Source organism: Gymnodraco acuticeps, unplaced genomic scaffold (assembly GCF_902827175.1).
Source record: "Gymnodraco acuticeps unplaced genomic scaffold, fGymAcu1.1, whole genome shotgun sequence".
Classification (NCBI taxonomy): domain Eukaryota; kingdom Metazoa; phylum Chordata; class Actinopteri; order Perciformes; family Bathydraconidae; genus Gymnodraco; species Gymnodraco acuticeps.
In genome coordinates this window covers 2,012,512-2,038,355 of record NW_022990047.1, presented here as the reverse complement: position 1 = coordinate 2,038,355, position 25,844 = coordinate 2,012,512, and the positions used below count along the sequence as shown (strand labels likewise).

At 41.7% G+C, this 25,844-nt stretch overlaps 1 protein-coding gene across 8 annotated transcripts in view; it reads left to right on the top strand.

Moving 5' to 3' along the window:
- LOC117545692 (membrane-associated guanylate kinase, WW and PDZ domain-containing protein 2-like) overlaps window positions 1-25,844 on the top strand; it is a 97,122-nt gene that overhangs the window by 60,829 nt on the left and 10,449 nt on the right. For 6 of the 8 annotated variants that reach the window (XM_034215578.1, XM_034215575.1, XM_034215580.1 and 3 more), the window contains exons 6-14: window positions 1,717-1,796; window positions 9,388-9,445; window positions 10,339-10,460; window positions 11,046-11,228; window positions 14,947-15,473; window positions 16,122-16,290; window positions 21,473-21,504; window positions 23,016-23,208; window positions 23,402-23,517. In XM_034215578.1, the coding sequence (XP_034071469.1) occupies window positions 1,717-1,796; window positions 9,388-9,445; window positions 10,339-10,460; window positions 11,046-11,228; window positions 14,947-15,473; window positions 16,122-16,290; window positions 21,473-21,504; window positions 23,016-23,208; window positions 23,402-23,517 (1,480 nt within the window). The remainder of the gene's footprint in view (window positions 1-1,716; window positions 1,797-9,387; window positions 9,446-10,338; window positions 10,461-11,045; window positions 11,229-14,946; window positions 15,474-16,121; window positions 16,291-21,472; window positions 21,505-23,015; window positions 23,209-23,401; window positions 23,518-25,844) is intronic. The other 2 variants (XM_034215577.1, XM_034215583.1) reach the window with 1 other exon arrangement.

Here is a 25,844-nt window from a genome sequence, read left to right as displayed (position 1 = left end):
CCTCTCCTCGCCCCCTCTCTAATTAGTGGCTGAAGGCTAATTAGTGGATTAATGGCCATTTAGTTTACCTTAGAAATCTTTCTATTTTCCTCTATCAATCAATCAATGTTTATTTATATAGCCCAATATCACAAATGTTACATTTGTCTTAGTGGACTTCACAGTTTGTACAGAATAGCAGTATGACAATATGACACCCTCTGTCCTTAGACCCTCACATCGTACAAGGAAAAACTTACAAAGAAACCCCACAGTTGAACGGGGAAAAATGGGAGAAACCTCAGGGAGAGCATCAGAGGAGGGATCCCTCTCCCAGGACGGACAGACGTGAAATAGATGCCGTGTGTACATTGAAAAGATAATACATTTACAACATAGGTAGTCCAAATGTTTGGAAATGCATGTGTCTATAATAAGAAGATGAATCCACGAGGATATCAACAATCCTGTGGGAGCCATCAGGGAAGTAGTATGATGAGTGAGGCAGGACCGCAGAGACAAGTTCAGCCACGACTCGAAATCCAGGATCCAGGACTCAGGATGCAGGACTCAGGATCCAGGACCACAGCAACAGGCACAGCCACGACTCAGGATCCAGGACTCAGGACCACAGCACCAGGATCAGCCACGACTCAGGATCCCGGCGTAGATAGACACCAAAAACAAATTTGGGGGAAGCTGGGTTATTCGGAACAGTCATTCGGAGAGTACACCAGTACAGACAGAGAGAAGGAAGAAGTAAGGTGTCCCCCGACAGTCTAAGCCTATAGCAGCAAAACTAGGGGCTGAATCTAATCAGCCCTAACTATAAGCTTTATCAAAAAGGAAGGTCTTAAGAATTTTAAATGATATCCTGTGTTCTACAGTGTAAGGCAGCCAGAACAGGAGTAATGTGGTCCCTTCTCCGAACTCTGGTTAGTACACGAGCTGCAGCATTTTGAATCAGCTGAAGCGACTTGACTGACTTCTTGGTGCACCCTGATGATAAAGAGTTATAATAATCCAGCCCTGAAGTAACAAATGCATGGACTAGTTTCTCTGCATCGTTTTGAGGCAAATATGCCTGATTTTTGCAATGTTACGTAGATGGAAGTAGGCGGTCCTTGAAATTGATTTTATGTGGGCGTTAAAGGATAAATCCTGATCAAATATAACACCAAGGTTCCTTACAGTCTCACTGGAAGCCAAATTAATGCCATCCATAGTTAGTATATATTTAGAAAATGTGTTTCTTAGATTCTTTTGGCCGAGTACAATAACTTCAGTTTTGGCTGTGTTTAACATCAAAAAGTTTAAGGTCATCCACGTTTTAAGTCCTTAAGGCAGTCTTGAATTTTATTTAGATGATTGGTTTCATCAGGCTTGATAGATAAATATAGTTGAGTATCATCCGCATAACAATGAAAATGTACAGAGTGATTATTTATAATATTGCCTAACCGAAGCATATATAATGTGAACAAAATAGGTCCAAGCACTGAGCCCTGTGGCACTCCATGGCTAACTTTGGTTTGCATACACACACACCACACACACACACACACACACACACACACACACACACACACACACACACACACACACACACACACACACACACACACACACACTCGTGCAGTTCATACTGGTCATTAGAGTTCACTCAACTCTTTCTCTCCTGCTCACTGTCACCTTCTCTCTGACCTCTGTTTGCTCCTCTTCTCTCCTTATTGCCAGTCACAACACCAAAACTACATCATGGCTGGATCCTCGGCTCGCAAAGAAAGCAAAGCCTCCAGAAGAGTGCAGAGAAGACGGTGAGTCTGATTGTTGTTTTGTGATTTTTAGTTTCTGTTCATCTGAGTCAAGCTCATCTTTCAGCATTTATAGGAGTGCTTCGTCTCTGTATTTTCTGCTGTTTGTGTACGTTTGTTGTCTGTTCCTTATTCACTGCTGCAATATAAAGGAAGTTTTTCAAAACAAGAAGAATACATTTGACAAATATATTAATCTTTTTTAGATTTGTTGTTCAGAAGTGTTCATTAGCATCTTGCAAGATGTTTAGAGCGAAATGCAATCATTTCATCCATAATTCTTTTTTATGCTTCATAACCAAATATCTTCTATAGTAGTTTATTGAAATGAGAGCCAGACATTACTGTAAAATATCAAGATAAATAAGCCAAACTTTTTTCTAGACACAAGCTACAATTTATAAGCTGGATACCGCCTCTTCTTACTCTGATGAAACATTTTACCTGTCTAATTTGAGTCGTTACACCATATAGAAAAGCTTTTACTATAACATTCTGCCCCTAACCTCATCAGTCTGGAACAAAACTTTGTTATTTAGTTTTTAAAAGGTTAAGGATGACATTAGATTTGGATTAGTTCTCAACAAATCCCATAAACATTACAGTCCTTTTCTCCTGTCTGTGGAGGTGAAATGCAACTACTAATACTATTACTGTGGCATTTAGTAAACTTTACTCAAACAGAAGAACATAGTGTATTTGTTGCAGAATATTTTCATTCAATAATAAAACACTAGTGCAACTTTTGAAGTTTGTGACCACTTTAAAAGACGTATGCCTACTTATGTCCTTTCAATCCACAGTGGACTGATGAACCAAAGAGAGATTTTCTCTGATTGTTTAATTTAGGCCCAATCCCAAACCACGCCCTACACCCTACCCCTACACACTACCCCTCCGTTTGCGCGTTCGCGCGGAGGGTCCGCCACTGTTCCAAACCAACGAGTGTGGAGCGGTGTGGAGAGGGAGTGGGCTATCAAGCCCTCAAACAGCGAGTCTGCATTGGTGCTGACTGGAGACCGGTCTCTACCTGACCGGTCTCAACACTGTGTGTGTCCGTTTGGAAACACGCTGTTTACAAGTAGTTCCAGCAAACATCCGCTGATAAACTGCGATGTTAACAACCTCATGATAGCCTCATATGTTTTTAACTTAGGATCATACCTGTGTTTAGTCTAGAAAAAGGTAAATGTGTGCATTTTATTATAAAGTTGTGTATATTTACAGACTGTTGCAAAAACTAAGAAGCTTATAAATATCAGGTTTAAAACTAAAAGAGCTTTACAAAAAAATACAATTAAAGATGTTTGGAGTTTTATTTTAGTTATTAATTTTTATTTTTTGTCTAATAGATGCTGATTTGAAACCGTTGTTACATACAGTTACGGCATTTCCTGTTTCTGCCGAAGAGAGGGGAGGCCGTCCCAAAGCTTGCTGCTGTATTTACTCCCTCCATCTGACAGGAGGGAGCCTCGTTGAGCTGAGAGTGTCACTCCACGGAGTTTACTCCGTCACGGAGGGGTAGTGTGTAGGTGTAGGGGGTAGGGCGTGGTTTGGGATTGGGCCTCAATGTACAGGTCTACAAATATAAATGTAAAAGAATCAGTTTTATAAAACATATAATATTCTTTTTGAAGCCGTTCATCATGGCCCCTCAGATTTATCTGGTGGCTCTCTATCAGGGCCCCACTTGCTGTAGCGAGGCTTTAAAGCAGCGGGATCATGAATGTTTTTCCATTGTTTTCTAGTGCTCTTATGGCACAGAGGATGTCAGGCATAGGATACCCACACAGTACTTGTACTTGCATGTTGGATCAATTCATTATTCATTTTTCAAACAGTTTGAATCAGGGGATGAAAAAGGTCTGCAAAGATGAAAAAAAAAAAAAAGTTTTTAGACACTTAAAAAATAGAGAACATTTGGTTAAGTCCATGAAAGACAAGCACTTGTTTCAAACAGAGTTCCTGTGTTGATCAGATTAACAACAATAAGGTGGTCTTACATCCCTGCTGCTGTCCTATCCTTCGTTCAGCAAATAAGGTTGTGATGTGATTCACCAGAACGAGATCTGAATCAATACATTCTCCCTCTCCTCCATCTCTTCAATTTTCTCCCTCCTCCATTCTCCTCCTGCACTCCTTCACCTCACGTCTTCCTCTTTCTCTCTCCCTTTCAATCTACCACCCCTCAATTTCCCTCCTCTCTCCCTTTTCCTCTCCCACCTTCGTTCTCCCTCTCTTCATCTGACCAGTAAAAGGCAGAGCTGTGACAGGAATTCTAATAACTCTCTGCACAAACTGGTTCTCTCTCACACACATACACACAATACCGTTGTCAATTCACCCTTTTCTAAATCGTGGCCAACGTACTTCAGCTTCATCTTGGCAGAGCAGAGATCACTTTCACTAACGCCAGCAATGTTCAGACGCCAAGATGCTGTCAAGTGCAATCTGTGATCTCTTATTTTGAGTTTTAATGCAGCAGCTTGCTTTAAAAAATGCAATAGTTCTGAGATATAAGATCTAAAGAACCAATACAAAATTACGAATGACAACTTGTGACAAACATTTATACCTCAAGGAAGGGTCTGGTCTTGTAGTGAATTATGTTTATTAGAAGCGGATTCAAAAATATATTTATGTAAATTAAATAACAAGACATTGTTTTTTCCCCCACTTCTGTCTAGAAATATGGAGTAAACCATGTAAGATATTGTTGAGTAGGGTTGTGTTTGATTGTATTAACATTATTGCAAATATGAATGTTTTTTTTAACACAACCTGTAAGTTATACTTCTGCTCTTTACAAACACAATTTGCCTTTTTTTCTTACATTTGCCTTGATCTGTGCCTTGATAGAAGAATTAGCTTCATCAAATATGTTTTTGAAAGGGACAAAATATAGATTTACGTCCCTTTTTTTTAAACGTTTTTGTCCATTTATCTGCAGTTTATTTAAGAGAAGCTGATGTGGGCTTGTTCTCTTACGCTCTGCCTTCTTCTGTCTTTGGGGAAGCAGTGGTTAAAGAAAGCTTAAGCAAACACCTCTGGCAGAGGATTTTGAATCAAAGGCTGTCAGCAGAGCGTTTGTAAGGGTCCTGGATGACACATCCCATCTTCTCGCAGCACTTTTGAAAATATTCTTTTTCAGTTTAAACGGCTCAGCAGGCACGTGGATGACAGAAGGATATACAGTAGTTTAATCCAGCATGCCGCTGTACATTACTCACTCAGTTGGTATTTTCGTTGGTGTCCTGTATCTCTTTCTCATGTTGATGCATACTCGTTATGCGTGAAATTTAAAGGAAATGTTCAATTTTTGCCCACATTAATGGACATGTAGTTTTTGAATGATAAAATATGCATGTAGGCAAAGAAGTCTTTCTGCAAGGAGAGTGGATAAACAACACATGTGGGAAGGAAATAGCAGGAAGGGGCGGCGCTGATTCTAACTGCCCATCTGCCTGAAGGACTTCCCAGAGTCTCTCAGGCAGACGCAGACACACGTTCAGACATACTTTCAGCAGTGCTGTTTCCGAATCGTCCCTCTATTTATTCCCTTTCTGCCATTTCATGCATGTCTAGCATTTTGCTCCACTTTCCTTTAGCATTTCATATCCTCATTGACTATTCCTTTTCCCCTCGCTATTGGGGTGAATTCGAGGAGAACATCTCTATGTTGACATGTTTCTGTCAATTTGCAACATTTGTGTGCATTGTGTGTTGTATCTATATGCTGAGGTTGACTCTCAGAGTTCAAAGGCCTGTCACCACAGATATGGGTTTGCTTGCAGTCTTTTTGTCTGGCAGGTCTTTTGTTACACAACACAAGCGCATATCTTCTCTGTCGCTCAGAAGAGGAAAGTACAGAGGGGTACAAGCTTCAAATCATGTGTTGGTTTAAATTCTGCCTTTGATACTCCTAACCTCGGTTTCAAAGTAATCTCAGTGCTGTTGACGGAAAATATGCGGCTTATGCTCATTTAGAGGCAGGAGTTCTCACTGATGCTGATTTCATGACGTCAAACCCTGTCTGAAACCCACAGAGAAGGAATGTTAGAGTTTAGAGAATTAGACTAAGAGAATTAGACTAGACAGATATGGTGAAAAGAAAAAGAAATGTGAGGAATGATGAGATAGGGTGGTGATGCTGAGCAGAGGGATGTTGTGAAGTGTTTCTTCTTGAAAAGATCTAGACAAATACAAATGGAGATGAGGTGAGAGAGGTGTGAACAATGAGGAGCGTTGCAGCACAGCATCCACTGTCAGACAGCGATGGACTCGTGCTAAAATGTTTCTCTGAGTTACATCACTGTTATCAGTCATGTCTGGGCCAGGGCCATTTCTCTGCCTGTATCATTCTCACCCCTTTTCTTTATTGTTCCTGTTCTCTTTACCTCTTTTTTCTATATTGATAATTGTTTGTTATTTACTATGTCCGCTTTCTTCATTTAGACTCAAAGCTGACAGTGTTAATTTGCGAGTGCAAACACATCACAACACAGAGCGGCAGTTATATAATTTGAGCTGCAACAATAAATACATTTATTGATTCGTCAAAAAACACAAGGTTGTTTAGTCATGTGTATTTTCCTCCAGCACCATCATATCATCAACATATTAATTGTGGCTTATAGACAAATACTCTCAAAACAAATGACATTGTGAAGAAGAAGAAGATTCAACTTATTGTCATTACGTACAAAACGGTTTCTCTGCATTTGACCCATCCTAGTGTTAGGAGCAGTGGGGGAACGGTGCCTTGCTCAGTGACACCTCGGTGTTAATGGTTATTAGCAAATATGAATGTATATGATGGTGAACATAATGAAAACATAAACATGGCTAAACATAGACTGATTTTCCTTGTGAACATATAAGTGCCAATCATGTTTTCCAGCGTTTTTCAGAGCTTCACTAGTTTTCTATGATACTGTAATTGAATAAAACTATTTTATTCATAGTTTAGTACTGAATAGCTGCTGTATGTTTCCCCGGTGTGGGATCAATAGGGCTTTTATATATTGTACTGTATGTAGGTTAAACTTTAGACGGTTGGTCCAACATTATGTCAACTTGGGCTTTGGGAAATTGTGATAGAAAAGATTATTTAACAATTAATGGAGACAAAAGTTGGCAAATGAATTCATATTGAAATTAAATAATCATTAGTTGCAGCCCTTCTGTACTTAAATATGAGTTCCGCTATTTCTTATCCAAAGTGTGGAAGGTTTTTGAGGTGGTTAGTATTTTTTGTGCGAGTCAGATGAGTTCATTGTGTGTGTTCCTGGCTGCCTGTTGGTCAGGGTGGCTTTGTGTGAGAGGGAAGATGAGTCATCTAATGCAGAGGAATCACAATTAGACTTCATGTCAGGAGAGACAACGATACACACACACACAAACAAGCACCCGAACACACAAGCAAGCCCCTCTGTGCTCAAACTATATCCAGACACATGAGGAGGTGATGTTGTGTCAAAACTAGATGACGGCTACAGTCATATACAGATGCAAACACAATTCAGCCATCTGATAGACACACACACACCCTGAAAATATAGGCTCATGAATGCATAAAACACACACACCCTCTCTCTCTGTATTTCAGCAGCAGGAAATAGAGACAAGACAGAGCCCTCAGCTCAGGCGAGAAAAAAAAACTTCCACTGGTGGTTTCCATGGAAACTGTCTCCCGTTTACCCCTTGTGGACAAGGTGGGAGGGAATTTAAGGTGGTTTGAAGTGTGACTCCATCCGACTTTTACACCTCGAGGATGAGAAGGGTCGTTTAAGGTAATGGCAGAGAAGTGCAGACGGTAACAGACCATCGATAATTACGGAGTGCACCCTTTCACCTTGGGCTGCACAGTCAGCATGCTCGGCAGCTAGAATACACAAACACACACACGCACACACACATTCACACACACACTCACACACATTCACACACACACATACACACACACACACACACATGGATGATTGGTATCAAGATCACAAATGTGTTCTTAATTGCATTACAGCGTGAGAGGATGATGTCACAGTATCAGTGCCATACAGACTGAATAATTGTAAAAATAATAGAGCTCAGGATTTGTACATGTGTGTGTATCTGTGTGTGTTCAGTGAATCTCAAAATACTTTGGGTTTGGGTATTGTTTAAACATTTTCTGTACTTTTGCTCATAAAATTCCCTCGTTCGGTAGAGATATTACAGAACAATATAATTGTAATGCCTTTTTTTGGGGAGTAATAAACCTCACCATTTGATGCAAACACTGTCTTGTCACTGGGATGGATTATTGACTTCTGAATGCTGAAGGTTTGAAACGGAAGCATCACAACTAAACTCCCATTATCTCCTCACCCCTCATACCACCACCACACACCTTCCAATAAAAATCTAATGCTTAACACCGACTTAAACACAACCTTTTTCCTCATCTACCACTAAGGTGTGTGTGTGTGTGTGTGTGTGTGTGTGTGTGTGTGTGTGTGTGTGTGTGTGTGTGTGTGTGTGTGTGTGTGTGTGTGTGTGTGTGTGTGTGTGTGTGTGTGTGTGTGTGTGTGTGTGTGTGTGTGTGTGTGTGTGTGTGTGTGTGTGTGTGTGTGTGTGTGTGTGTGTGATAGTGATAATTAAGTTCCCTGTTGTTAGTGTGTTTATTGTCTCTTTCAATCTGTATGACACTAGTATTCATATGCTTTCATCATTTTGCTTTATTTCCCTGTGGAAAACAGCCTTCTATGGACATAGTTATGCATTTCATGAATTAGACTCTGACATGAGGATGAATTAATATGAGGGAGGAAACCTTTCAAGAGCGCTTGCTGATGAAGACTAATCAGAAGCGCAGTGTTTCAAGAATGTGTCTGAGTAGGAGGGGAACTGTTACTGTGGGTGTATATGTTTGTATGTTAGCTGAGCCTTATAGTGTGAGGTCAATCCTCTTGAAATAAAGAAAAAATAGAACTTTGCACATCTTGCAGGTTCTTATTATAGTGACCTGTATATAGTGTTTAAGTGTCAGTGGAAAGTAGGAAGGATAGGGCATATGCAACAGGAATTGTATTAGTGCCTTGACCCAGGTCTTTTATGATGGAGAGAGGATAAATACATCTGCAAAGGGATGGATGAATGTTTGAAAGGAACAGAGAACCAGAGGATGACAATGAACACAACAGCTATAGAAGTTTCCAAGGTTGAAACGAGTGGGTGTGTGAAATAAAAATAAGAGACAAACAACACAAAGTAGTAAGGTGAAGGTATTGGGCCTTGAAGGATTTGTGCACCGAACAAAAGGAAAGGACTGAATGAAACAGGGTGGGATGAGATGTGTCAGAGGATTTAAATGCTCTCTCCTCCCGCCCTGCTCTGTATTGATATCTGTGTTGTGAGTCGTGTCACCATGACGAAGCCACCACTGCAGATCGAACTGCTGTCTGTCTATTAAGGGAGCACTTTGGGAGGGTCCCGCTGTGAGCCCTGAGATTCATGTTGTCTCCCCTCAGTGGTTCAATTTAGTGTCTGCCTTCCTTCTCCTGCTCTCAGCATAAACCGACTTAATTTCCCTCGTCTGTTTTTTCCTTCCTCTCAGAGCTGCCCTATGGCTGGGAGAAGATAGATGACCCCATCTACGGCAGCTACTATGTAGAGTAAGTCTCCCTCATACTTGGGTTAAATCTGCTGCTCTGTAGTAAAACAGAAAGTGCATTTCTACAGTTTACAACGCATCGTTATGAATTATAAATGACTAAATTCTCATTTCGTTTTTATGTCTCACTGCTTATTTAACTTCTACAGTGAAAGGCTCATCTGTGTTGGCTATAAAGGGAATTCTGCTGATAAAACCGGCTCACATGGTCAAAATTATATTAATGTGTTGCATTCAAAACATACTGTATTGGTACCTAACTGCTGTTGAAGTTGGAAATACATTACATTTTGTTGTAGCCCAAATCAACTTAGCTGTAATTTGAAGCTGAACAGTAAAAGTGGAAGACAGTTTTGGGATCCTTTAGCTTGTGAAATATATCTTACAATATTTGGTTGTAGGTATAAATTACTTTAGGGATTACATTTGACAAGCAAGAGACAGAAACATATCTAGAGATTTGATATATTGGTATGTTTCAAACTAGCCAACAGTTTACTTTGTAGTTAAACAGAATGTATTTAAGTTGGGATCAATACAAGTGTATGTTGACCACATAGATTACACGTGGCAGAGCAACTCCCCACACTCTTAAACGTTTAGAAGTTGAGGGATTTCAAATGAGTGTATTATATAGCTGAACTATTGATTCTCAGTGAGACCAACAAGATTAGCCACTCTTTTTTCATAATAAAATATTGATCAATAAAGTTTAAATCATATGTTTAAATATCTCCCTTACTAAAACACAATGAAAATAAATAAAATGTTGAGTTACCACTTCTTTAGTGCATTTGACTGAAAATATCTTTTCACTTTGGGTATAAGAATTGATATCTTAAAGATTGAAATATGAAATCTTCCATTGTTTTGAATGGTGCATTGTATTTTCAGCCATATCAATCGAAGGACTCAGTTTGAGAACCCGGTCCTGGAGGCCAAGAGACGCCTGGAGCAGGAGAGGCAGATGCAGAGCCAGGGGCTGTCCGCTCTGCCACTGCCCACGATATACAGAGGTACACATGGAAAACCACACTAGTGCAGTTCTTAAATCCAAACATACTGACATGCTCAGAGTTTCACACATTTCAAAATACAAGAACTCCAGAGAAGACATGTGGGCGTGATCTTTAGGCCATTAAGGTCCCTCAAAACCTGTGTGCTGATTGATTAATTAAATGTTAATAATTCTATTTGAAATGGTTGTAAGAACATTGAGAGATGGGCTAGGAAAACGATGACAAAATGTACAAAGAACAAATAGTTTCATGAGTTTTTAAAGATGCACAATGTACAGGGTCGAATAGAGATGGCTGGCAGTGCGGGGGACAGGGAACACGCTCGCCCTGAGGCCCCTACTGGGCTCATCTGAATATGAGCACGTATTAGACCATTATGTACTGCTTCATCTGAGTGCAGACTCCACTCGTCTTGAATGAGTCAGCTTATCAAGAATTAAGGCAATAGTGTCTCTGTTGCTGCATTAGTGTTCAGAAAGAATGCACAATAGGTTCATTCTGAAATTGAAAAGAAAACCAAGACAATGTGACAAACCAAATGTACATGATATCTTAAAGTTTAAAATCCTTCTGTCCCTTCAGAGAAGCCTCTGTTTACGAGGGACCCGACCCAGCTGAAGGGGAACTTCCTGTCCACAGCCCTGCAGAAGAGCAACATGGGGTTTGGCTTCACGATCATCGGAGGAGACGAGCCCGACGAGTTCCTGCAGGTGAAGAGCGTAATACCAGACGGACCCGCGGCTCAAGACGGAAAGATGGACACAGGTAATTATGTGTGCCAACGCAGGATTTAAACAACTGGTTGAGAAATAAATTCAGGTTTAAAAACATTTATGCTGTTACTGCTGATCTTGTAATATTGTTTTTGTAGAAAGGCTTGAGCACAACCTCATTGCTCTGACACCTCAAAAACACCACCTTTAATTTCCTGCCAAAGCAGATCTTGCTTGGGGGAGAGGTATCGCTCTTCAATCGGAAGGTTGTTGGTTCGATCCCCCTGCAGTCAATATGTTAATGTGACCTGGGTCAAAATACTTAACCCCAAATTGCTCCCGAAGGCATGGCCAACCGTGCGTGTGTGAATGTTACTCTGATTGGGGTTGAATGAGTGTACACAGACTTATTGTATTTTAAAAGCGCTTTGAGGGGATGCAAAAACTAGGAAAGATCTATATAAATGCAGTCCAATAACAATTTAATTGCAGCGTTTTAACTGCAATTAAATGGTTTTATTGCAGAGTTAAAAACAGTTCCCCTCCTGACTCCGACTTTTACCTCTTAGCCCTTAAATCACATCCACATTGTCTTGTGTTTATATTTAGATGTTGTCCTCAGTGCTTCATATTCTCTTGATAGACGGTTAATTTTGTCAGCAGATGTGTAGATTTAACGTTAATCTCTCTCTCCCATTAAAAAGCTATTAAGGCTTGATATCGAGTAAGTTATGCTTGATTAACAGATTGATTTGCACTTTGACTGATTGACAAAGAAAGCAGTAATAAAACATCGGATTATGTTTTGTAGTCTTGTTGTTGTAAGGACATTTTTTAAAACAAAATGTATATTTTAATATTTATTTAATATATTATTTTATTCAGCTAAAGCCAATTGATGACATTTGTATAAGTTGTATGATGAATAGATGGTACCTGTTATGTGAATACAATTGCATTTATACTTGAAATATTAACATCTTGGAATTGAATATCATTGGTAGAAGTTTCCTGTCCCCATAAATATAATGTTGTCCTCAAAGGGTACATCATTGGCCTCTGATGGTGCATTTGAGGTGCCCTATATTTGAGCCGGTAGCACAGTGTGTCCCAGACAAGGACTTCAGTTTTCTTTAAGCACACCCTCTGTGCTCTGTACAGGGCATCATTACTATGTGCTTTGAATGGGAATGAGAGGAGCTGATTTGATTAGCTATAACTGACATCAGCCCACACAACACCTACTTCAGCAGGGAATTTATTCCTGCTTTGTCAATGAAGCTGCACATGTGATATTACTACACCGGCCTCAGTGGTCATGCTGTTCTCAAAAATCAGTAGAACATGGGAACACTAGTGATTGTCCCATACTTGTGTTTCTTCTTTGTTTCATAAAAACAAGAAATGGCAACATCCACACAAGCTGTAAATCATTTCCCCATGGCTTAACAAACAGTTACAGAGACACTGCTACATGTCTATGTGGAAGGTTAGCCAGCAGTGTGTATGATATTTGCAATATTCTTTAGTAGTAAACCAAACATTTACTCTGTGTTGTTTTGAATGGAAGCATCATTTTCATTTGGTTAAAACAACAATCTTTTTTACGATGGCAAAGACGATGCAATAACGATGAGGAACCAATTTCATTGAACACTTACTGCGACAATATCGACACGCAGTATATTTGATGGAAAAGATAACACTAAAATATATATTTTTAAATAAAAACTTTCTTAAAGTATTTTCTTATTTTCTTTCACTAAAAGAAAAAGAGGAGAACAAATATAATAAACAGTTTTTAAAAAAAAAATCCATATCAGGAAGGGTATTACTTCAGAGAGTAACTAAAGTCAAACCAGGGCCTTGGAGAATGATACACAGGGGTATTTTTTTTTTTGTGTGGACATTTTGAATATAATCTGATGACTAACAAAGAAGAAATGATCAACAGTTAAGTTGCTCTAATTTTTCCACTTAAATACAGACTAAAATGCCCAGATTTTAAATCAACAATAAACAAGATGAGGTTAACTAAATATGATACAAATACAGAACGACAAAAGACTTACTGAAAAGATTAGCCGACTAATTTAACACTACCCCAAAATATAGATTTTTAAGCATTAACAGAAACCAGCCTTAGTTTGGACATTATCCTAAAGAGCTGATGTCAGTAAATGTCGGAGTGGGATGCAGTCATACGCTCAGAGGAGGCAGTGCTGTGTGCTCGGCTCTGAACCTGAGAGCTGACCTCACGCCTGCCCTGTTGGTGTCTAAACTGCTCATTTAGAGATAGTTTCAGAGCCGGGAATCCTCCGCCCTGCTCTCAGCTCCTGCTCTCAGCTCCTGCGCTCTGCTTTTTATGTCTCTCCCTCTGCCTATCAGTTTCTCCTTTATCTGGAATCCATCTCTCTCTATTTTATCTCCATCCCTCTCTTTGTCTCTCTGGCTTACCCTTTGTTATGCTCCCTTATCTAACCATGTTATCTGACACTTCTCCTCTGCTCTCAGCCTCAGTATATTTTCATCTTCTTTCTCTTTCAACCGCTCTAGTTTTTCTCTCCTTATCCCTCTATGTCTGTCAGCCCTTTCCTCTCTCTCTCTCTACTTGCTCCTCTCCACTCTGTGACATTGCCAGAGCTACTCACACACATCTGTGCGCACACACACATTCACACTCATGCATGCACACAGTCACAGAGTCACTCCCTGGCAGAGATTAGCTGGCCTATTTGAGCTGTGTGGCATTGCTCTTAGGGATTGTGTATGATTGTGACATGCATGGTGTGTGTTTGTGTGTGTGCATGTGTGACAGAGACTGCTCCCAGAAGTGTGAAATATAGGATTTGAGGCAGTAGCATTTGTCATGGGGCTGTGACTTTTAAGCCGAAATCTATAACTTTCCGCACATTCAAACTACAGCGGAGATGACGGAATATCTAATGTCGCATTTGTGAAATTGTTTCACCTCGTTGTTATGGGTTTGCAGGAAAATGTCATCGACCCAGCTGGTAAGGTGAACATGAACATAAAATGTAGTGAAGTGAGGAAATTAGATAGAAAAAGCACTGTGTGACCTGACAAAGAAAACTATGCACACAAGATCATAAACAATTGTACAATTTTACATGTTGGTCACCATCCCTAACAGGGAGCTGCAACATATAAATACTTTTTACAGGGGTTGCTTATAGGGGTGTAGTAGATCTTTGATTAAATGAGGGGCCTTACCACCTACATTTTTAGAAGTTAACATTTAAAATCATTATGAAATTATCCCTCCAGAATTAGAGGGTCAGGAGGATCTGATTTTTGAAAGAGGCCAGAAACAACACCCATACTTTGTGAATATGACTTAAAGTAATGTTTAAGGTCTAAAGGGGTAATATGCATGAGCCAAGACTCAAAGCTGTATGTACTTGCAAACCCTGTGTGCATTCATTATATTATTTAAGATGTTCGTGATACCAGTCTCAATTCTGCAAATGGCAGTGTGTCATATTCACAAAGATACGTACTTTTAAATTGACTGGGTGACTTGATACTATATTTGCTCTGTGACACTTTAGAGGGACAGAGTGTTTCTTCTGTGTTGTAACAGCGTGTCCTGATACTGCTGGGATTTGACATTCATAGCAACAGACGGTGAAAAGTTGTTTTTTCAGCACAGTATGTTCGCACAGTTACCACAGAGACCAGATCACGTGGTGTGTGTAATATGTAACGTACTGTGAGCAGGGCTGAAGCTGTTTCTCTTTGCTCCTCAGGTGATGTAATTGTCTACATTAATGACATCTGCGTGCTTGGCACCACGCACGCCGACGTGGTCAAGCTTTTCCAGTCCGTTCCCATTGGTCAGAGCGTGACCCTGGTGCTCTGTCGAGGCTACCCCCTGCCCTTTGACCCCGAGGACCCCAGCGGCGCAGCAGCGAGCGCCTCCCTGACACCCATCGGCATGGAGCACCGACCCCTGGTGGTGAACGGCCGCGGCAGCTACGACCCATACCTGGAGTATCTGTCGCTAAGCTCCCAGCTGCCTCCGCAGGCTCTGGCTCAGGCCGGAGCCCCCCACCCCGGGGACACACATCTGGATGGCTCTTCGCTGCCGCCCACCACACCTGGGTCGGCATCGGCACTTACGCCCCACGACGACAACGTGTCCATGGCCTCCTCTGGGAATGCAGGGGTCGCAACAGCGCAGGGGGCGGAGCTTCTGACCGTTACCATGGTGAAAGGGGCGGAGGGATTCGGGTTCACCATTGCCGACAGCCCCACTGGTCAGCGAGTAAAACAGGTGATGTTTCATGTTCACCTGCACATGAATGAGTACATTAATGATAATTCATGTGTTAATTCTAAAGGATACGTTTCAGTAGTCAGCTTCAGCGACAAAGTTGGTTTACAAATTAAACTTGATCTAAAACAGAAGGTCATCGCTAATTTAATTTAGTTAACGCTACTGAGTAGGAAGAGATTGAGATAATAGGAACAAATTGTGTTCAGCCTGTTTTTATCTGCTAAAATAGTAATGACTCTTAGAAATAGATCAAATAGAGTAGATGAGTCATGATGATGAGACAGATTATATTTCTCATCCCTGTTGTATTTGTACAGCATTATAAAAAAAAAGAAAAGTGTTCTGCCTTTGATGTTATCTGCACATGCTCCTTAATTGACTTTTAACAAACAATCTTTCTGTCATTATCTTCATATAAGTCAAAAAATGAAATTGGTATCCATTATTACCTAAATTACTAGACTGGATTTGGAAAACGCTGAATTGATCTCAGCCCACTGGTAGATTTGAAATAGTTATGCTTTTAGAGTTGAAAAATAGTTAGGTATCCAAATTAATTCATTATAGTAAACAATATGTTGTTAAATGGTCCCACCAAATCACAGCGAGTCTTGTTTGTGTGACGCTGGATGAATTGTGGTGCAGGTGCTGGACCCGGGCTCCCAGGCAGCGTCGGGGCTGATCGAGGGAGACCTGATCCTGGAGGTGAACCAACAGCCGGTGGCGGCAGCGGGACACGGGCGGGTGGTGGAGATGCTCAAAGAGTGTCCCGTGGGAGCGGAGGCCACGCTGCTCATACAGAGAGGAGCAACAGGTGAGACAGAAGGGCTTATTTACTGTTTTACTGCTTGTCTGATCAGTAATTAGTTTATTTGCTTCAAATTCAGTTTCCTTTATTCTGTTGTTTACTCATAAGGACTACAAAGACACTTGTACATAACACAAGTGTCTAATTAACCAGATCAAGAACAAATTGAAAGTATATAAAAATATTTAACAATAATGATTTATATACCACCATTGAAAAGCTAAGGTGCTTTACAATAAAAACATGATAAAAGTAATTAAGATCCGGAATATAAACAATCTGAATACTTACAACAAATGCCATCAATTAATAAAAAAACTTACTATAAAAGTGAGTCTTACAGTAAGAAGAGATTTAATGGAAACCACAAAGATTGCCTGCCTTGATAAATGAAATGTAATAGATATATTGTAGCTTTTGGTTAATAAGCATGTTATTTCTAATGACGACATCAAATCATTTCCAACTTTTTTAATACCTGGGGATCTATTTATGATAAGTATATACGATTAGTATATAACCCTAAGCCTTAAAGAACCAGAACTGTTTTAGCAAAAATGAAAAATGGGCCTGTGCATGAGCAGCTACCCAGCTAAATATAAGTTGTTTCTTATTGAGATGCACAAATCTCATGTTGCTGTGCATCTTCAACCTCAGCTGCAGCTCCTGCAAGAGAGGAGTCGAGTGGAGTTGACAGTGAGAGCTGAGAGTGCAAACCAGATTTTGATTATGACACTTTAGAGAACCGTTCTATTTTTGAACACTTTCAAATTACTTGGATTTTATTCAAGTCTGTAGATGAGATTTTATTTTTGGAATACTACAAAGTTTAGAAGAAAAATTGGAAAACTTTTATTATTTTTTGTTTTTCTTAAATTGTAATAGTTCAGGATTATTTCTCAGACATAATATGGTTAAAAAAAAAACACTAAAGAACTTCTGTGTTCCCCTTGGGGAATTAGACAAGACTTTTTATGAGACACTTGAAGAAAAATACAATTTAAAAGAAGAGTATTTGGTTATTTTTCATGTAATAGCTCATGCAGATAATACAAAGACATAAAAAAAAACTACGGACAGTGTAAGCAGATGTCATGGAAAGTCTTGTGTGTCATCATGTTTTCTAAACGCAGCTTTATTGCCAAACAATGTTTTCCAATTTAAAATGCAGTGGAGAGTTTGGATAGATGCTCTGTGGGAGCATACGACACCAACACTGCTGTGGAGAAGTGGTTTAATTCCCACTGGGGACCTTCAAAATAAATGCGGTTATTTTACTGTAATGTGCTTTGGACAGAAACGGCTCTGGAGAATGTTTTCTAACCGGCTGAACTGGTTGGCACGATGTTGTTTGGCCACTTGTTCTGACATAAACTCTGAAATGATGACGCTTTGATTTTACAGACAGCACTTTCATAGTGCTCTGGAGTCATAAACGATCAACTTTAAAGTTATATTAGGTTAGGACAATGGTAACAAAGGGAAACGAGAAGCCAAAAAGCTCTAACCAAAACCCCTTCAGTCCTATTTAGGATCTTTAATCTTAACTATGCCTTGATTCACTGATCCTATGTGTTTTTCTTTGCGTCAGATTACCAACCATCCTGTCTGAAAGCCTGTATTGGAAAATGTTCTTCCAAACCATTTTTCCTCCTCTTCACTAACTTCTCAAGCAAACGTTACTTTTAGACTGATGGTATAGTTTGGCTGTCTGTGTATTAAGAAGGGGTTACTGTTGTTTACCAATACCTGTCACATGTTAGATCCATCTAACAAGCTCTGCATTGCAATGAGCCGCTCCACACCACCTTTTTTAATGTCCTGCACTCGTTCAGTATTGTACCATTCTTTTTCTTTTGAAGGGAAAGAAGGAGATGACCACACACACTCAGTCTGAGAACCTAAATGAAAGGGGAGTTATAACAGAGCAGAGAGAGCATTTCATAGTGGTGCATTTTTGAGTGCAGAGTGATTTTCCCTGAACGAAAGAATGGAGTGTGGCCATTTTCTATTTGTTGCCACCTGCGAGGAAATTAAATTGCACAGTGAACGCTTTATTTGTTTTACAGATGCTCTTGCTCTGATTTTCTAAAAGGTGTTCTGGTCACAGGGTTACATTTTAATTAGATAATTTCCCGAGGCTGCATACCACTGAGCCCGTGGCTAACTGACGAACACACACACAACCGCTCAGGGATTAACCATAGAGCCTGTCCTCTGTCCATAATAAAGACACAGTTTGTAAACTCATTGTTTGTTTTTGATGTGCCAACCTGCAGCTTTGCATCTTACTTTGTCATGCACATTTAGTCGTTAAGTCTGTAGTTTGTCTCAAGATAAATTGCCTTTAGTGAAAGGTTAATTTGCATTGTTTCAGAGACGATAACAAGAGGAACTATAAATCCACTCTCTTTTAAATCTCTCCCTTTTTCATGGATGTTATCCAATTAGGGACGAAAACAATCAGTCTCATATGCATCTCAAGTTGAATTAATTGGAGTGTGGCAGGAATTATTATTGTAGACCTGAAAGACAATCACAGACATTAGCACCTAATGATCCTGATGCATCAGACTATCTCATGTGAGTACTGCCGGGTGCTTATTTACATCCGCCCTGTTGTCTTCAGTCGTACAGTTCATTATTGGACATTATTGGAGATGTATCGATGAAATGTTGCCTCATCCAAGTGAATTAACTGTGTACTGTATGTTGTTCATTGAATTACACTGTTGATTATGTGAAAGATAATAAATCCTACTAAGTCTAATTTGCACAGATGAGATGTGTTTTGCGCAGGAATAAGAAAACAGTGTTTTATGTGAATGCATGTCATCCTGCATGGATGTGTGTGCAGCTGAGATCAGATGCAGAGCCAACATCTGCCTCCTGGTGGTTAACCTTTGCAATGACATACCCTCAGGCTTCACTGTCGGATACGCCATTTAAAAAGGGTGCTGTAATTCAATATACAAATTAGATTTCATCACACAGATTAATGCAACATCACATGTACATACACAGATTTGTACTCAAATGTACACACAGCTTGCAAAGTGCTGAGCTGAATTTGCCAAACGACATCCTTCCCCCAAAGCTGCCATATCCTCCAACCTCACCAGTTTCTATCAAACAACTCAAAGGAAACAGCCCCACAGGGACTATCAGGCTGACACACCAGGAGCCTCTCTGGCTCTGTGTGTGTCGCTCTCCTCACTGCAGGGTGAACAAGAGGACAAGGTCCTTTACAGTGACTCAGGTGTGCAAAATGTCAGGAACGTTTAAGCATGTTTGTGTTCACAGATGTATGATTTCAGTGCAGAACATCAGTGAAATTAAGCTCGCTCGCATGTTTTCATTGGAGAGCATCAGTGCTTTGTGCTCAACAGACAGGGTGTTAGACTTGCATGTGTGAGCGTGTGTGTGAGTGTGTTTGTATTTGTGTTTGTCTGTGTGTCTGTCTGCTGTAGTGTGGGCTTTCTGCCAGACTTCCACTGAGCTGTGGTCGTGTTCACAGCTCTGTCCCCTGACATCCCAGTTTGAAGCGTAGCCAACCACAGACTACAGACATTGTGCTGCACCAATGAGGATGCAGATCATGGCTGTGAAAAAAAGGTGTCACGCTGCACAAGCCAATCAGGCCGATCTGAAAGCCATCCAGGACTCAGCAGGCTAGTCTGTGAGGCCGGCCTGCCAGACTGTCTGACCACTGACTCCAGAGAGAGTCCACGTGCTGCCTCTCCACCAATCAGGCCTTTGTAATTCATCAGCATTCATAGGAGTACACCACACATCCAGCACATATGCCATTGAGTTGTATTGGCATTTAAATTAAGCTTAAAGGCCAATGTGCCTATGACTCTCATTTTTAATATGAGTGGACAATTGCCTTGTAGCTCATACTTATTTCCCTCAGTGGGTCATAAAGGCAAGTTTCCTGAGATTGAGCTATTACAATTCCTTACAGGCTTCCCTGAAGGCCGGTATTCCCTGCAGGACGCGGTTATTAGTCCTAGACCCCCGCAGAGCTTTCCCACTGCGGCTGCCGCCATACTGAAGCACTTCAGTACCACGGACAGTTCTCCTCAAACCTCCATTCATGTTTACCTTATGCAATCATGAACAGGGAGGGTTTCTATTTCCCTTTTCGTCTTGTTCTTTCATCCTTTGGCCTTCTCAAGGACACAGCAGGGAAGTTATAAAGGAAACAATGTCCAAGCGGAAATTATGCTTGTGCGAATAGATATGTGTTTGGGTAGGGAAATATATCTGATAAAAGTGTAAGGAAAGTTACAAATAAATGTAAATGTTCATTTAGTCTTCATACGGACTGGCAGGAATCCAATGCATACCATTTTCCTCAAATCTCTCCTCGCTCGCTGATTTTGAAGTTCTGCCATTCTGCAGCAAAGTGTGCTGGCCTTCATCTCACACATCTGAAAGTAGTTGGAGAGTCATTCCATAAATACATTTCGTCCAGTGCTCTCTGACATTTCTCCGGAAATCTCATAAACTGAATAAATATTTAATATATGAGGCTTCTCTAAAGAATGTTTTACAAGCGCCCACGTCTGTTAAAGCATTCATCAGGGAAGCTGAAGGAATCTAGTGTGCTTCATGAGTGTGTTAATGTATCCTCTCTACATGTATGAAGATTCCAACTGCATGTTTAAACAAAGCAGCACTTGTATGTGATCAGCCCCATGTGTAAATGTATGTATTTGGGGCTGAGCAGCATAACTGCTGTACGTCTTTGATTCAGCGGAGTCACAGGGGAGCTGTGTAGATGAGATTGTTGTGATGTTAAGTGCTCCCTGCTTCCTATATGCAGATAAAATATGACTTGCTGAGAAAGTATATAAGTGTATGTATATATATGTGTTGGGGGGAGGGGGGCCATGCTTATGCCTGCAGCCAATGATGTAATTATGTTGAAAGCAAACGCAACAGCCAAAGTCGTTTAACAAGAGTTAAAGTCAAAACAGAGGAATTTGAAATAAGTAAATTGTTAAGAGGAGAGGATTTACAACTTGTTTCCAATATCTCAAGAATAAAACATTTGCACATAGGTTGCATTATAGTTGTTTTCTGTCTGTATAATTGTAATTGTCTGTAGTTTTGTTGTTTCGTATGAAACAGATTATCCGAGTCTGCTCTCTGTAAACTGTGTTTTCTCTTTCTTCCTCAGGCCACATCTCTCCGTGGAAGGCCTCCAAACAGGTATTATATTTGAACCAAATGTTTCTGCTTGTTTCTGTGTGTGTTTTCAACTGACAGAAAAAGGAGAGGCGGGGGGGAAATGTTCGTCTGAACCAGATTTGCTTGTTGAAGCAGGGAGGGGAGATTGAAGCGTGTGGGATCAGCTTTTGTCATTGCGGTGTCTTGCCTCAGAGGTGTTTGGCTTTTGCCTCATTGTGAAATGAGCCAGCCTGTCGTGACCTGCTTATTGGTTTGATCACATCAGATCTCACACCTCACCAGCTGGGGAAAAGCTCTGTTAGAAGTCAACTTAAACTGCAGCTGCTGCTGCTGCTGCTGCTGCTGCTTACATAATCAGCTCTCATTGTTGGTGATACACAGAATACTAAGACGTGATGAATCTGGTCTCATTAAAGTTCAAATTGTGAATATTGATTTTAATTTGTTATATCTGCCCCCAGGCCAAAAAAGCTAATCAGTAGCCATAACTCTTAACTAAATATAAATCATAAAAGGTACACTTACATAATAATACATTTCCTATTTTAAGTATTACATGTATATTTAGTTTATTATTTTATTAAGTTTGATGATCATCTTCCTTCATCAAGGTTACCAGACATTGTTCCCTGCACATAGTCTTCACTGATATGCATTTTCTTATCATTTGCAAACCTCCATAGAGCTAATTAATCACTGTGAACATGAAGCCCTTATTTGTCAAATTTGTGTTTCAGTACTTAATTCTACCAGACTGCAGTTTTCTTGAAAGCTGATATAATTGGTTTACCGCAGTTACCAGACTTTAGTTGCACTTTGAATTCCTATTCGTCTTATTTGCACAACAGCTGCTGCTGTATATAATTGCTGTGTTGTTGTTTTTCTACATATATTATTACATCTTATATCTTGTATTTATATAAGAACTGTGCAGGTCAGTGTTGTACGCATATCGTTTTCAGCTGTATGTTGTTTTCTCTTCCTGCTTGGTGCAGTAACACGTGGTGACTGTCATGAGTGGACTAGTTGCCCACATACACCTTTTTAGAAAATGAAATGAATCAATCAATAAGAGGCCAATAGAAAGACATGTAACTTTTTATCCCACAGTCAAATGTTTCGTAACAAACCAAATGCATATTTGTATTCAAGATAATAAGTGTTCACCTTGTTTACATTTTGAATGTTATTCTGTTATTGCTGCACATTTTATGAAATGCTTTGTTTGCTCTTGTTGACTAAATCAGATCAGCAGCAGATTGACATTGTGCAAGTAATAGATGTGGTTCTTAATCTTTTTTCACCAAAATATCATCAAATTGCTTTGTGCTGCTTGATTTGAATGAACCTCCCACCTGTTTGCTCTTTTCCTTACACCTGTGCAGAATGCACTTCACACTAAATTACCAAACAGTCAGACAAATCGTTTCAAGACCAAGAAATGGCAAACAGAACATTTGCTGCCTGCAATGGGTTCCTAAAATAAGAATGAAACATCTGTTGTTGATGCTTCTGATGTTGCTGTCTCCTAGTTGCCTGACCAGTGGGACCCACATGGCAGCCCCCAAGCCAACCTGTCCGGCCCGGGTCTGCAGCCCAGCACGCCGTTCCCAAACCAGCCCCAGCACCGCACGTCTGTGCCGGACTCCACCGAGGGCTTCGATCTTAACAAACCAGATCCCTACGACCTCTACGAGAAGTCGAGGGCCATCTACGAGAGCCGACGTGAGTGCGGTAACCTCATGAACGGTGGAGCATTATGTTGCTGTGAATTGCGGATAATATTGTAGCCTTTATTTAACCAGGTGAAAATCCCATTGAGATCAACGATCTCTTTTTCAAGGGAGACCAGCATATGCATATGGTGATTTTAATTCAATGACAGAGTCCACCTTTAATGTCTTCACTTGTGTCTCAGGTCCAGAGTATGAGGAGGTGGAGGTGCACCTGCTGAGGGAGAAGACCGGGTTTGGCTTCCGCATCCTGGGGGGAGACGAGGCCGTGCAGGCTGTGAGTCCGGACGCCCGTGACAAGGCTCGTATGGGACGGGCTGGACCACACACATATTTAACCTCATACACACCAACACTTTACCTGCACCTAACCTCATCTCACTCTTCATCCAGCTACACACATCTAACTAACATACGCTGACACACATTTACACACAAGCACTCACATTGTCCTAACTGCTCATTGCCTCCCATACTGAAACACCGCATTTAATGTCCAAGTGTGAAACAGCATGAAAACGAGGGGTTACGTATGGTAACCCTTGTTATATAAACACAGGTGGAGCCCTCTACTGGACTCTATGGGTACTACCTTATCATGCGAGCATTCACCTACTGAAAATTCTATAGACGTAGCCGGCCCCGGGGCGGGCCTACCTGAATGCGTGCACAAGCCCACCGTATATAAGGCGGCCACGCCTCCCGTTCCTGTCATCCTACACTTCTCTTCAGCAAGCAGCATAGGACAGACAGGGCCCCTGAGTAGAGGGCTCCGCTTGTGTTTATATAACAAGGGTTAATACGTAAACCCTCATATCTCTCACAGGCTCCGCCCTCTGCTGGACTCTATGGGTACAGTGGGCGGAGCCCCGATGTATACACGCGCTGTCGTCTCACAACAACACTGTTCCATCTCACTGTCTCTGACCGGCTTTCTGGTTAGCAGCCGCTGCTCGTAACCGTGGAGAAAAAAATTGGGGCTGCGGCTGACAGAGCACACCCTGACGCGCTTACCCCGCGGAGGTGTGCTATGACGTGGAGGACTCCACTCCCCCCCCCCTGCCCTAAAGCAGGGGGAAAGAGTCCTCCAGCCCCTATGGGCCCAGTGCGTCTCACGTCAAAAACATAAACACATTACGCCCGGCAAGCACAGACGATGAAAAGGAGCCAGACATGTCCAAGAGATACAACTTTATGAACGTGCATATGTCCTCCACACTCACGCCGTTAAATAAGGCTGTTGACACAGCCATAGCTCGTGTAGAGTAGGCACGGACCCCCATGCGGAAGGCTCTCCCCGCCTGTCCGTAGGCACGTGCAATGCACTCGCAGAGCCAGCCTGCCAGGCGTTTCTTGGACAGGGCTTTCCCGATCACCCCGCCCCCGAAGCACACAAACAGCTGTTCAGTGCGTCTAAGGGCAGCCGTGCACATAACACGCTAGCGCACGCACCGGGCAGAGGAGGTGTAATTTAGCCTCCCTCGCCCCACTATGGGGTGGAAGATTAAAGCCCCCCAACTGAATAGCCCGGAGGTCCCTGAACGCACTGCGGCCACTCTCACAGGGGCCGCACAGCGCTTTGACAGCACTTCCTGTGGTTAATCACACTCACATGCGCACGCCCACTGGCTGCCTCCTATACTGGAGTTACAACTGGGGCGGCGAGTGGGGAATTGTGTCTCATAATGGGTGCCCAATTAACATCGTATGAAAACGGCCTTGCCGATCTCAACGAGACATTATAGGAAAAAGCGGAATTGTGGAGAGAGATGACTCTTACTCTGGGATAAATGCAATCGTTTTTACTGAATGCATTTTTCCCACACACACACACACACACACACACACACACACACACACACACACCACCTTATGCCCCTGAATGGAGGAGGGACGCTGCAAAACTGGAGTGAGTAACCCAGTCTCAGTGCCCCGTCCACCCACTCTGCCAGTACACAGTTGGGCTTCCATTCCCCATAAAACTAGGGGGGTGCTAATGACTTATCCGACCGGCCCACATCGTCCGACCGGCCCACTTCAGTACCGGCCCATCGGGATTTGTCCCGAACGTCCCGATGGCCAATCCGCCACTGCCAGGCAAGGTGTGTTTTCTGACAACAACCTGCGCAATAGCGTCTCTTGAACCCGCACAGTGCTTTGACAGCACTTCGGTTTATTCCACTCACGTGCGCGCGCCCACCTGCTGGCTCCTATACTGGAGTTTCCAGCGGGGCGGGGAGTGTGGGACAGTGTTCCTACCTCTGGGGATGAGCAAGAAGCAGCCACGCTGCGACTACTCCTCACCCACGTGGCCAAGGAGATCGATCCAAAGAACCCTTCCGTAAACACGGGGGCTCCCAGGAGATCAACACAGTCCTTTTGGAAAGTGCCATGCAGCGTGACCCGACAACGGCAAACGGAGCCATCCGCCCCGCTGGAATGGCCAACGTGAATGGCGAACGTGAATGGCACCACCTCGGCCATAACCTCGTCCCCCAAACAATCGAAGCAGAGGTGGTGGGGACCGGCGCCCGCCATTTAAGCCAGGGCACGAAGGACAGGCCCGGGTCTCTAGAAGTGGCGACTCCATGGAGGTATGATAACTCTTTCTTCTTCAAACGTCTTACT